At 40.1% G+C, this 13,025-nt stretch overlaps 1 protein-coding gene across 4 annotated transcripts in view; it reads left to right on the top strand.

Annotated features, from left to right (window-relative positions):
* ADGRF1 (adhesion G protein-coupled receptor F1) overlaps positions 1 to 9,605 on the top strand; it is a 79,876-nt gene extending 70,271 nt beyond the window's left edge. For 3 of the 4 annotated variants that reach the window (XM_072733626.1, XM_072733625.1, XM_025991036.2), the window contains 5 exons: positions 261 to 1,634; positions 3,321 to 3,362; positions 4,356 to 4,415; positions 8,100 to 8,166; positions 9,387 to 9,605. In XM_072733626.1, coding sequence (XP_072589727.1) covers positions 261 to 1,634; positions 3,321 to 3,362; positions 4,356 to 4,415; positions 8,100 to 8,166; positions 9,387 to 9,460 — 1,617 coding nt within the window. In that variant the 3' untranslated portion in view covers positions 9,461 to 9,605. Of the gene's footprint in view, positions 1 to 260; positions 1,635 to 3,320; positions 3,363 to 4,355; positions 4,416 to 8,099; positions 8,167 to 8,677; positions 8,822 to 9,386 lie in introns of all 4 variants that reach the window. The other variant, XM_072733623.1, reaches the window with a different exon arrangement.
* Positions 9,606 to 13,025: the final 3,420 nt, after the last annotated feature.

Raw genomic sequence — 13,025 nt, 5'->3', positions numbered from 1 at the left:
TCAGCCATGCTGGCATCCCAATGTGCATACAAACGCTCTGGGGAGATCACTCTGGAACTTTCACAATTCCACTGACCCAAGTTTCTTAACCCAAAGTTTCCACTGTGCAGAGCAACTAAACTCATTTTCGCTGAGTTTGGATGTGGTCAACTGGGCTAACTCTCTGGGCAATAGTGATACTTAATCCTGACGACTATCCCCTCCTAGTCCTCTGACCTGCTTATTCAAAATACAAACTGACTTTCATCCTTGTATTTCAGGATGTCATCAGTATAGCTGACCACATCCTTAATTCAGCATCAGTAACCAACTGGACCGTGTTACTGCAGGAAGAACAGCAAGCCAGCTCGAGGTTTCTGAAGACACTAGAAAACATCAGTAGCCTCGTACCTCCAACAGCTCTGCCTCTGAATTTTTCTCGGGAATTTATTGACTGGAAAGGGATTCCGGTGTCTGCAAGCCAACTTAAGATGGGTTACAACTATCAGACGGAACTGTTCCCCCCAAATGCCTCCATTCCTGTCAAAGGCCATGTGTTGATTGGGTCAGACCAATTCCGGTGGTCTCTTCCAGAAACAATTATCAGCATGGCCTCGTTGACCCTGGGGAATATTCTATCCACTACCCAAAATGGAAATGCTCAGGTCAATGGGCCCATGATATCCACGGTTATCCAAAACTATTCCATAAATGAGATTTTCCTGACTTTTTCCAAGATAGAGTCAAATCTGAGCCAACCTCATTGTGTGTTTTGGGATTTCAGTCGTTTGCAGTGGAACAATGCGGGCTGCCACCTAGTGAACGAAACAGCGGACACGGTGATGTGCCGATGTACTCACCTGACCTCCTTCTCCATATTGATGTCACCCTTTGTCCCTCCTGCCATCATCCCCGTGGTGAAATGGATCACCTTTGTGGGACTGGGCATCTCCATTGGAAGTCTCACCTTATGCCTAATCATTGAAGCTCTATTTTGGAAGCAGGTCAAGAAAAACCAAACCTCCTACACACGTCACGTTTGCATGGTGAATGTAGCCCTGTGCCTCCTGATTGCTGATGTTTGGTTTATTGTTGCTGCCACTGAAGTTTCCACCATAAACCTTTCTGGAGTCTGCATAGCTGCAGTGTTCTTTATGCACTTTTTCTACCTCTCCTTGTTCTTTTGGATGCTCATGCTTGGCATCCTCCTGGCTTATCGGATCCTCCTTGTGTTCCATCACATGGCCATGCCTTTGATGATGGCTGTCGGGTTCTGCCTGGGGTATGGGTGCCCTCTCATCATATCTGTCATCACGATTGCAGTCACCCTGCCTAGCAATGCCTACAGAAGGAAAGACGCGTGTTGGCTTAACTGGTCTGATAGGAGCAAACCCTTACTGGCCTTTGCTGTTCCCGCACTGACTATTGTGGCTGTGAATTTGGCTGTGGTGCTATTAGTTCTCACGAAGCTCTGGAGGCCCACTGTTGGAGAAAGACCAGGTCAGGAAAACAAGGCCACTATTGTCCGCATGGGGAAGAGCCTCCTCATCCTGACCCCTCTGCTGGGGCTCACCTGGGGCTTTGGCATAGGAACAATAGTGGACAACCAGAATCTGGCTTGGCATGTTATTTTTGCATTACTCAATGCATTCCAGGTGAGAACAATAACTCTTTCTTTCTTTCTTTCTTTCTTTCTTTCTTTCTTTCTTTCTTTCTTTCTTCTTTCTTTCTTCCTTTTGTAACTTCTTATATCATCAGGTGACTGGAATAATTATAGAGAACTGAGGTTTGTAATACCACTCTGGAGGCTATCTCATCTCTCTGCCTCCAGTGTGTAACCAACACTGCCTGGCAACAGTGAATCGAAAATAAACACATAAGCAACAGGATCCATATTTTCTAATAGTTATTCTCACACTAAAGCAGAATATTAGACTTCTTCAGGAATCCATCCCAGAATTTTAAACATTCTGGATTAAAATTAATCCCTCTTGCTGCCAACTCAGTCCTCTTTCTCTTGGGCAGACATCTGCAAAAGCACACAGGTGAAGGGAAAGAAATCATGAGTGCTTGTTGACTCTGAATGGTGTCCAGTCTCTAGAACTTGACAGAGGAGGAGCTGGCAAACTGTAGCCAGCTCTGTTTTGTAAATAAAGTTTTATTGGAACACAGCCATGCCCATTTTTGTAGATATAGTCTGCGGCTGCTTTCTTTACACTGGCAACATTGAGCAGTTCCAACTGTATGACTTGCAAAGCCTAAAACATGTCCTATCTGGCTCTTTACAGAAAAAGTTTGCTTACATCTGCTGCAAAGCATGGGTTTTACATTCCACAATCAAAGAATGTTCAGAGACTTGTGGACGAAATAATCTTTAGGTTTCAATGAGTGTGGAAGGGAGCTTTTAACCCTGGTTGGATGAAAGTTTGCTGGTAACCTTTGCACAATGAATCAGGGAAGTGGTGACTAAACATTTGAGCTCTGGAATTAAATAGGTCTGGACTCAAATATGTCATGTTATCAACTGTGACCTCTAAAAAAAATTACTTAATCTCTCAATTCTCTCATTGGTTAGAGAGGGATAATATAATTACCTAGATCATAAAGTAAATGTGAGGATTAAATGACATAATTTATTTAGCTCTTAGTACATTGCTGGGAATGTAGGAAATGCTAATATGTTTTCTAAAAGCAACCAGTTCTCCACCTACATCAGTGTACCAGTGAACATTTCAGTGGTACCAGAAGGAAAACCCAGGGAGCATGGACCTAATGGAGGCAGATTTAGGGAGCCTTTGTGGAGGGCAAGCCCATGGTGATATGCTGTGTGAACAGACACCAACTGAGGGTGGTCTGACTATGAAGAGGACCTCAAGCTTCAATACAGCCTCTGCCAAGGGTTCCCTGAGGGCCGTATTTGATGCAGGTAGAACAACCCTATGCTTAGGGTTGGACCTCAGTGTCCACTGCTGCCATAGATTTATGTGCACTCAGTAAATGTTTATTTAATGCTGCTCTAAAGAAAGACTAAGATATAGAAACATATGGAAATTATTTGGGGTTTAGGATGACACAAAGGGAAAAGAAAGCTCCCCATGCATTTAAAATCTTATGCACTCATTTATTTACTTATACATTCAACTGAAAACATTTTTCTGAGTGCTTTGTGTTGTGCCAGGTTTTGTGGAGGCAGCCTGTGTTCTTGCTTTCAAGGAGCGCACAGTCTAGTAGGGAGGCAGGTAAGAAAACAATGTTGGGTGATGGAATAGTATTACACAGGAATGCTTTCTTTTCTGGAGAAAAGCCCATGCATGTGATTTATTTCTTTTTCTTTTTTAAAGGGTTTTTTCATCTTATGTTTTGGAATGCTCTTGGACAGTAAGGTATTGTGCTCATTTCTCTCTTCATCTCTTTCTTCTTCTAATCCAGGGATCTAACTCTTCTTCAATTCTGGGCTCTTATTCACATATAAGAGATGAGACCATGGGTACTCTTGTAATCAAATTCTATAATTTTATAAAAGGCAAACTCAGTGAAAACACTCACTGCTGATAAGAAAACCATATAGAACGAATCACAGAATATATAAACATTATAGAAAAAAAGGGAAACTATTTTTACTTTTCATTTTGCTACTTTAATCAATGGTTTGGCAATCATTAAGGAGCAGAAGTGCTTTCTAGAGGGGTGAATTCCCTTTTGCTCCTTTATTAAATGTATGCATTTACATAGGATATGCTGAAAGATGCATCTACTTCTACATTTCTAGAGTTTTATATGGTAAATATTAAATAACCTTTAACATTAAATAAAATCTCTAATGAAGGATGATCAGTATAAGTAAAAGATAATAGAAAAGATATATGTAAACTTGTGTTATCATTTTTCCCACCCATTGAGCAATTCTGTTGAGAGAGGCAAGACAGTAACTTAAGCGATATAGACTTTTTAAGAAGATAAGAATTTTTTATAATTAGTACAATTGTAGAACATGCACAAAATCCCTGTTTATAAAGAAGCAATTTTCTGTCCTTGATTGGACTCAGTAATTCTCTTGATGGCACCATTCACAGGTTAGGAAACCCTTTACTTCAAAGATAAATTTCAATTCAGCAATTATTGCCTATTACTATTGTCTAGGATCTGAATTATTCTGGCTTTTGGTACTGTTGTTCTTTGTTTAATCCTAGATTTATTTATAAGTAAAGCAAACAAATAAAAGAAATCTTTTCATCAGGTAGCCATACTTATGGTCTATTAAGTGCTTCCAGGAAATACCTCTGTCAAATAGCAATTCTAATCTATAGTTTTCTTCTGGATTTATGTATTATGATTGTATATGTGTCTCTGTTCAATATTTCTCTGTTGCCCTATAGCTGCGACAGTTGCTGTTCAACAAATTATCTCCTTTCAGCTCTTGGAAGCAAGCATCAAAGGTAATTATCTCCTGCTGCCGTAGGTCCAATGTGTGGAATTCCTGTTTTACTTCTCTCTGTGTGCAGTCCCACAGCAAACCCACTTTTGCAAAAGCTCTGGAGTTTCTGTCACCATTTTATTTCTGCTATCTGGCCTGGTGCTCAACATAGAGTCGCTACTCACAAAGTTGAGTGAGAAAATGAACAAGGGAACGACTGAATGAGAAGCCATGGAAAGTTACAAAGTGGGCAAATACTTTTGGACGGTTCCATTTGCTTAATCTGACTTGCCTTCCAACATCTAGAGTCCATGAGACCCTTTTCTCTACCTGGCTTTCTGCACCTCCTGAGTATCATTTTGGCTTCATGAAAGGAAAGGGCAAAATCTTTTATATATATATATATATATATATATATATATATATATATATATATATAATTTCAATTTGCCAACATTTAGTATAATACCCAGTGCTCATTCCATCAAGCGCCCTCCTTAGTGCCTGCCTGCCACCCAGTTACCCCATCCCTCCACCCACCTCCCCTTCTGCAGCCCTTTGTTTCCCAGAATTAGGAGTCTCTCATAGTTTGTATTTTTCTCTAATTTTTCCCCACTCAGTTTCCCTCCTTTCCCTATGGTCCCTTTCACTATTTCTTATATGCCACGTATGAGTGAAACCATATGATAATTGTCTTTTTCCAATTGACTTATTTTACTCAGCATAATATAAAGGGTGAAATCTTGATTATCTTCTTTATGTGAATTGTTCTCTGAGTTTTCTCACTTAAGTTGTTATAACTGACTCTGACCCTTGCAACTTGAGCTCTTAAATCTACAAACTGAGACATTTGTATGGAAACAAAGGATTCCTGTTTCATTCTTTGCCATGAAAGTGCAGTCCCTAGGAGAAGAGTATAGTTAACAACAAAAGCACTCATGTTCCTGTTTTGTATTTTTGAAGTTAATTTAGACTTTTGCTCTTCAGCAAAACACTGAAGGCCTTTCAGAAAGAGGTCTATGGCAGGGATTTCTGTGTCTGATAGAAGTCAGCTAACTTAAGTGCCTGAAAACCTACACAGGTGTTAGAGATTTTTACAAGGGGCAATATAATCTTGAAATAATAATTTTTAAAAAGTGAGGAAATTAACCTCTAACCTTAAACGTTTTCTCTGGGTCTGCATTTCCTAGTACCTGGCACTACTGTGAATTAGGGAGCAGTGGTCCAATAGCCAGCAGATCTGCCTTGTATTTCTGACTCCGTAATCATTTGACTGAGTGATTTTAGGAAAATCACATGGTACTGTTCGGTTTTAACTTTTTTCAATTGTTGACATTAACTGTTGGACTAGTTACTCAAAGCAAAAGTTCTCACTTTCCGTGATTTTGAATTTATGTCTTGAAGAATTAAAATCTCTTGAACCAGAGAATGTGAAATGAATAAATCACTATGCTTAAGGAAAGGAGATACAGCCCATGTGGCTGCAGTATAGAAAAACCTGTCAATAGAGTGAGAGAGGACACCCCCATACCGCCAAGTAAGAAGTCAGAATTTTTCTCATTTGAAAACCAAAGAGAGAAACACACCCCAAAGTAAATTAAAACAAGAACAAAAGTAAGGATGCCTGACAGTGTTTTCTCTCCCTGTTTCTAATGTAAAGTGTTGACGCTTTGCAGAACACAGCGGTGGTCATCGAGGTCTTAAGGAGCATTCAGGCTTTGTACTCCCTTTCCAACGTCATTTTTAAATCAGATGACAAAAAAATGGGATTTTGTTTTCAGGTTAGGTGGCTCATTTGCTTGAAAATAAATGCATAGTTGGCAGAGGAGAAGATGGGTGTTTGTAATTTTCTGAGGGAGTTTAGATGTAAAACAGGAACCCAGATTACAGCAATTGAGAACAGAGAAGGCGAGGACAAGTTACCTCAGTGGGAATGTTCCTGTCAAGAAACTCGTTGTGAGAGAAAAGAGAGTGAGGGTGGAGACCAGATGCAGACTCAGGACCAGCCGTGGTGGTAGAGCTGAGTCACGAGGGTATAAGCAAGTCCATATGCTGGGAGAGATGAGCCAGCAAAGCGAGGCTGAAGACAGATGGGGAGTGGAGGGGAATGACTGAGGGAAGAGGATTCCTGGGGGAAGGCGGATGGAGTGTCTAGTCTGAATATGCAGGGATCAGCCTCTTCCCTGGACACAGGAAGCATCAGTTTGATGCAGATGGACGATGGGTACAGATTGGGTCACCGTGTGAGAGAAGTCAGACCTGGATACCTTTTTGTGTTGTTTTATTTTTAAAGTAGGAGAAAAGGCTATCCACTAAGAGATGTTCAGGAAATGGATGGTAACATAGGAGTCTTAAAAGAGCAATGAAAACTTGGGTTATAGCTGAATGGAATGAAAGAAGCCAACAATGTTCTCAGCAAGGACCATCCCTCAAGACACCATCACACTGTGTGGACGGCCCCACAGTGTGGTTTTTCTCAAAATCCTCTTCCTGCTGGGGTCTCAAGGCTCCTTCTTGGCTCTTCCATTGTCACCCTTCACTGAGAGACAGATACTGGGGACCCCCACAGATTCTCCCTCCAGGGAGAAGAGATTTATTTATTAATGGTTCCAGTGACCCAGGCCCTGTTATTTGATCAACAACTTAGCTTCATGTCTGAAGAGGCTGCTTTCCCCCAGATTGCGTAGAGTCCTGAATGTGTTATATAATCTAAGAATCCTTTCTCCAAATGGGGTAGGATGCAATTTTAAATGCAGTGATAACGACTATAGAAATTTTCTTTAAGGGTTACAGTATTATATGTTTACTCAGTCCTGACTTCTAGAAAATCAATTTTGCTTTGGATTTTTTTTGACATATCTCATTCCTCTCTCTATGATAATTTTTTTCCAGAGCTCAATGTGGGATAGCCATTTACATATTTCAGTGAAAATCAGGAGCTATCATTGAGCTGTCCACTGCATACAACAAGAACCTGTTTCTCACATCTTGATTTAGCTTCCTCATGACATGGACTGTGGCAGGAAACAGAAGCTTGTTTTTTTTTTTTTCAATATTCTTGGTGTCTAGCACACAGTAGTACTCAACAGGAGATATTAAATTAGTGAATAAATCAATTCATGGGTGGACAAAGACACAATGTATCTTAATACTTTTACCTTTCCCCATAAGTACATGCTTCTTATTTAAATATTTTATTTCCTTTAGATAATTCAGTTTTCAAAATTTTGAACTGTTTAGCCTCTGTTCCAGTTACTAAAAGATTATTCACAAAGAGATTTGAATACTAAGATGAGTGAGAATAAGGCAAAGTATTTATTTGAGACCATTTTTATAAAACTATTGTTTTATCTCCATGGTTTCCCCTTTTAGAGATAAATGTGTGAACCAAAGAAATATAAGCATGGACATCAAAAAGATAACATCTTCCTTAAAATTGCTTTCTAGTTTGCTGTTAAAAGTTGTGAGAATAAGCAGGAACACAAGATTCAGTTAGAAATACATTCTTAAGCATTTTAAAGGAGAAAAGTGTCCTAAAGGAGAAAGAGAAAGAAAGGAGTACTCTAATTTCTTGAAAAAAGAATGGTGCCCCACATCAGTGGAGTACTAATAAAAGGATTGCTAATGACATTAAGATGTCAAGAAATATAGAGCATGACTAAAATAATACTATTGATGTCAGAATGACTTGTTTTTCTTTGTGCAGCAAGACTCATCAGATGTATCTGCCAAACCCAAATTCCCAAAGCCTTTCAACCCATTGCAGAACAAAGGTGAGTTAACAATAAGTCAAAGGTTAACAAAAGGTAGATGAAAGAATGTGAATATATCATATGAGGAAAATTGAAGGGGTACTTTTAAAAACCTCATGAGAAATAGGGGAGTATCTGCTGGTCCTGTGTCTGGGGTTCATCAGGATGGTACACGGGGCTGATAGAACATTGTCAGGGAGTTGATGCTCATGGAGACCACTAGTGTCCCTTTTAATTTCATCACAAATCACAGCCATTTCCTCACTTAGACATTCTATAAATGGTGATATTGATCATTGTGGTCACGGGGTACAAAATGTGATTAGACAAACACCAATTGTATCCTTCCTGAAGTTCGAATCAACCTTGTTCCAGCCACTGAGCAGTAGGCCTGGGCCATGTATTTGTGCCCCATTAGACATACCCTCCTCCCTAAAATATTCCCTCAGAGGGAGAAGCCACCACTTGCTGTGGGTGAGGAAGCACTGTCCCCTCCACCTGTGACATGCATTGTTTTTATGCTCATTATTAGCTGTTGCTAAAATCAGTGATATTCAGTGCCTGGAGGACTGCTATGTAAGCATTGCAAATAATCGCCGTATGCCTGGAGGAGAAGAGTGGAACTGGGGCTGAGGAAGAGACATTGCATTGCAAGTTAACCTGAAGTCATCTTTAGGTGCCTGAGTTCCATTTCATGTTAAATTATGTTACTATCTTTATGAAAGCAGGGAAATAGGCTGCTCATTTTAGGTTCCAAGCAACGTTATTTGACTTCCAAAATAAATTAAAGTGTCTGAACTCACAAAGGTACTTCCCTCCCAAAATGTTCAACATGCTCACCCAGAAGCCTTGGGTCCCCTTGTCACTGTCACCGGCCAGCCTGAGTGCTTTTGACAAATCTCTTAACCTTTTTGGACATTTGTCCCTCATTAGTAAAATGAAAAACGAAGAGATCACGAAGTTTTCTTCTAGCAACAACATTTTATGATCTCTTATGTCATTTCCCAGCCCTATCTGAGAGATGTGGTGCTTCTTTTCTCGAATGAGAGAGGTCTGACAAATACAAGTCTCTGGCATTAATGAAATGCTGTCAGTCAAACAATTGCATTCTGTATCTTTCCCTACCATCTTCCCGGACCTGGCCAGAGTTGTAAGGAATTGCATAGGCTTCTTTTCATTTTGGTCTCATGCTTGATTCTGACATAGCAACAATAACTCTCATCCTCTCTTTCCTCTCTTAGGCATTTATGTACTTTCTCATACTGGAGAATCCTCAAATGACATCATGCTAACTCAGTTTTTATCAACTGAATAAGGCTGCGAACCATAAAATCAAGGAAAATTTTTTGGTGCAACTTGACATTTAGAGCTAAATGTCAGTGAAAAAATTAGCTTAATCTTAAATGGAATTTTCTGATTTAGAAGTCTTGGAATAAAATAAAAAGGTTTCAGCGGCTTCATCACGGCTCATTGTATCTTCAGTTAAATGGAACCATTTATTTCCATGTGGTTTGATTCAAAGAAGTTGCTTCATAAATGTAGAAAAGTGGGTTTTATTGGAAATTGCGTCAGTGGTACCAGCTTTTCATTGCCGTGAACTATGATTTCCTTTCTCATGAAATAACATTATTCTCATGGCATTTCCAGTTATCTGAATTGGAGTAAGAAAACTTCATGAAATCACCTTAGATAAATTGATGGACCATGCATGCTTTCTATAAAAAAATCATCGGTGCAAATTTCCTAGGGAAAAGGTATTTGCTTCCCAAATTTTTTCTTTTTTTTTCCCTGAATTTTTTCACTTGAATTATATGTTTATTTTTTCTTTTTAGGTTCAGTCACTTAATTCTGAAATTTAATCAGAAATAAAATGAAAAATTCCATTACAGACAGTTTTGTAGCCATTAGTTGGGAAGTATAATAATATGATTTCGTAGGTAATGCAGTCTTTTTCAGTCTACAGGATGCTTTCATCTGGTCCCCAGGCCAGTGAAGTGAGGTGTCCAGGCTGATCTAGAGCAGAGATGAGGTAACAGATGTTCAGAGAGGTGGAGTGACTGTGGAGATTGGAAAGCCAGGAAAGGGGTACTAAGGACTTTTAGGACTTTGGATTCCTAGTCCAGTTCTACAGCCTATAACAGCCTTTGGAAATCATCTGTGACCCTAACAACATTTATAAGGTCAGATATGAGATTCATTACTCCCAGAATTCTCTCTGTGTAGGAGGCAGATTGAAAGAGATTTTGGTTGTCACCTTTCAAGGAGATACCCTAACACATCCTGGTTTTCCCTGATAATCACTGTAAGTACTTTTGGAATTCTTTGCATGTATAGCCAGGGCCACTTTTAGATGAGATACAGAACAGCAGGTGGATAGACACCACATAAAGCAGTATTCCCTTCCCATACTTTGACCTTTTGGGCTCACCTGAGTTTCAACTCTGACTACTGGGCTCAGGACTTAGCCCTCTGATTTATCCTTGCTTCCAGAAATCTTAGAAATCCTTGAAATCTGTACAGGTAGTTTTTAAAGCAAGTGTCCACTATTCTTGATGCCTTGCTTATATTAACTCATTTAATATTTATAATAAGCTTGTGAATAGGGAATATTACTGTCCCGTTTTACAGCTGCAGAAAGAAAGGCACAAAGAGGCTAAATAATGTGAGGAGGGCAACATGGATGGTGAATGGCAATGCCAAGATCGTAGTTGTGGATGTTGAATTATAATAGATAAGGGGTTATATAAATTAGACTATAAGGGCAGCCCCCGTGGCGCAGCGGTTTAGTGCCGCCTGAAGCCTGGGGTGTGATCCTGGAGACCCGGGATCAAGTCCCGCATCAGGGTCCCTGCATGGAGCCTGCTTCTCTTTCTGCCTCTCTCTCTCTCTGTCTCTATGAATAAATAAGTAAAATCTTAAAAAAATAAAATAAATTAGACTATAAGAAAATGGCATTGTTTATGTAATTGTAATTATAATCTTACACCTTTTGGTCTGTAGAATCCTCTAGTAGTCTTGCATGATCTAGTTATTATTTTACACATAACCATGATGTCCTGAATCTCAGCACCCTGTGATTATGAGATAAAGTCAAGTTCATTTATCATGGCTTTTTATAGTAGTATATTAGTTCAGACTGTCTTAAGAAAATACTACCAAGTGGGTAGTTTAAACAACAGAAATTCACTTTTTAATAGTTTAATAGTTCTAGTGGCTAGGACATCCAAGATCAAACTATCTTTAGGGTTATTTTCTGACGGAACCACTCTTCTTGTCTCATAGACCACCACCTTCTTGTTTGGCCCCCCATGGCATCTTCTCCGTGTGTATGTAAATAGAGGTAGACACCTTTTAAGAACATCAATCCTATCAGATAGGGGTCCCACCCTGATCACCTCATTGAACCCTAATTTCCTCCTAAGTGGCCCCGTCTCCAAATACAGTCACATTGGAGGTTAGGGCTTCAACATATGAACTTTGTAGAGACACAACTTTGTCCATAACAAGTAGCTATAATTCTTATTGGCTGTTTAATTGAAATTAGGGTCTTCCAACATGTCCTCCCAGTTATTTCTTGAAGTCCCCAAGGGGATAATGAAGGCCAGTCTCACAGGGTCACTGCATATGGCTTCATAGGCTGTGTACTAAAGAGGGTGCCATTCTTATCCCTGTGCTATTAATGGTGCTACTTAAAGTGGTCTGGGCCATAATCTGCAGACATTTGTGGTAACCCTGACTAGGTCCACCCACCTTGGCCTCCCTTTCTTTTTTGGCCTCTCACACATTCACAGTTGCTGTTTACAGAGTCTCTTTGGTGAAGCCTCACTCCTACACCTCTCTTTCATAGACATTGTCAATGCCCATACCAAGATCCAATCCTAGATGTCTCCAAGGTTCCTGTTACTCATGGTGTCAAAATGGTTCAGAGTAACCTCCTCTTAGTCTCTGACTCACTTTGCCTGGATATACCCAGAATATAGAGAGGTCAGGCTAGAGGTGTCAGATGTGAGTGCCAGCACTTAGTGAAGAGCAAGCCCAGAAAGGTCAAACTCTAGGCTGGACAGTCCCCACCCTACATTCTTTCACTGTTCTCCTACTGACAGGAGAGGAGACGTGGATGGCTTTTCATGATGCCAGTTTGGAGTCATTGATGGAGGAAGGCATCAGAGCATGTAAATTTATGTCAACCATTTGGTACTCAGGCCAGGCTCTCTACCACAACATGTCCTCTTCAGGGCAGTGCATCTGAATTCAGTCCCATGGACACATTGAGCACTCAATAGGCACGTGCAAGTAGGACATAGAACAGATTTCTGAATGGGCTATTTTGAGAATTGCACAATCTTAAGATATGTGTTAGCCTCCCGACATGAATAGGCTTCATAATATTCACATAAAGAGAGCAAGGGGAGCTTCTAGTTAGTGGTGGTGGATTAAGTAGGCATACATACAATAAATGAAAACGCAAGGTTCCACATGGCACCAAGACATAGCACAGGTGAAGAGCTATAGTGAGATGCTCAAAGGAAATGATGCAGGATCAGTAGATGGTTTCATACTCCACAGAGATATACAAATCAAAAGAGAAGTTTTTGAGAATTTCCTTGGAGAAAGCTACTCCATAAACCTCCTCATCTACTCTAAAAGGTGAGAGAAGAAGAGATGCTTTTCCTCTGACCTCAAACCTAATGAAAGATTTCTCAGTCTTCTATTAGATCACAGGGCTGACTGGGAGGGGGTAATGGGAGTTCTGACTCTTGCATGAAACTGTGGCCACAGCTCTGCTAGTGGGGCCCTGAATGGTTTCTGAATTGAGACCAGCCTACATACCTAGGATTTGTCAGGGTGAAGCAAGTCTATGTGCTTTCCACACAGGGTGC

Source organism: Vulpes vulpes, chromosome 1 (genome assembly GCF_048418805.1).
Source record: "Vulpes vulpes isolate BD-2025 chromosome 1, VulVul3, whole genome shotgun sequence".
Classification (NCBI taxonomy): domain Eukaryota; kingdom Metazoa; phylum Chordata; class Mammalia; order Carnivora; family Canidae; genus Vulpes; species Vulpes vulpes.
Note: the sequence above shows the minus strand (reverse complement) of the source record. Positions and strands in the feature narration are given on the sequence as shown.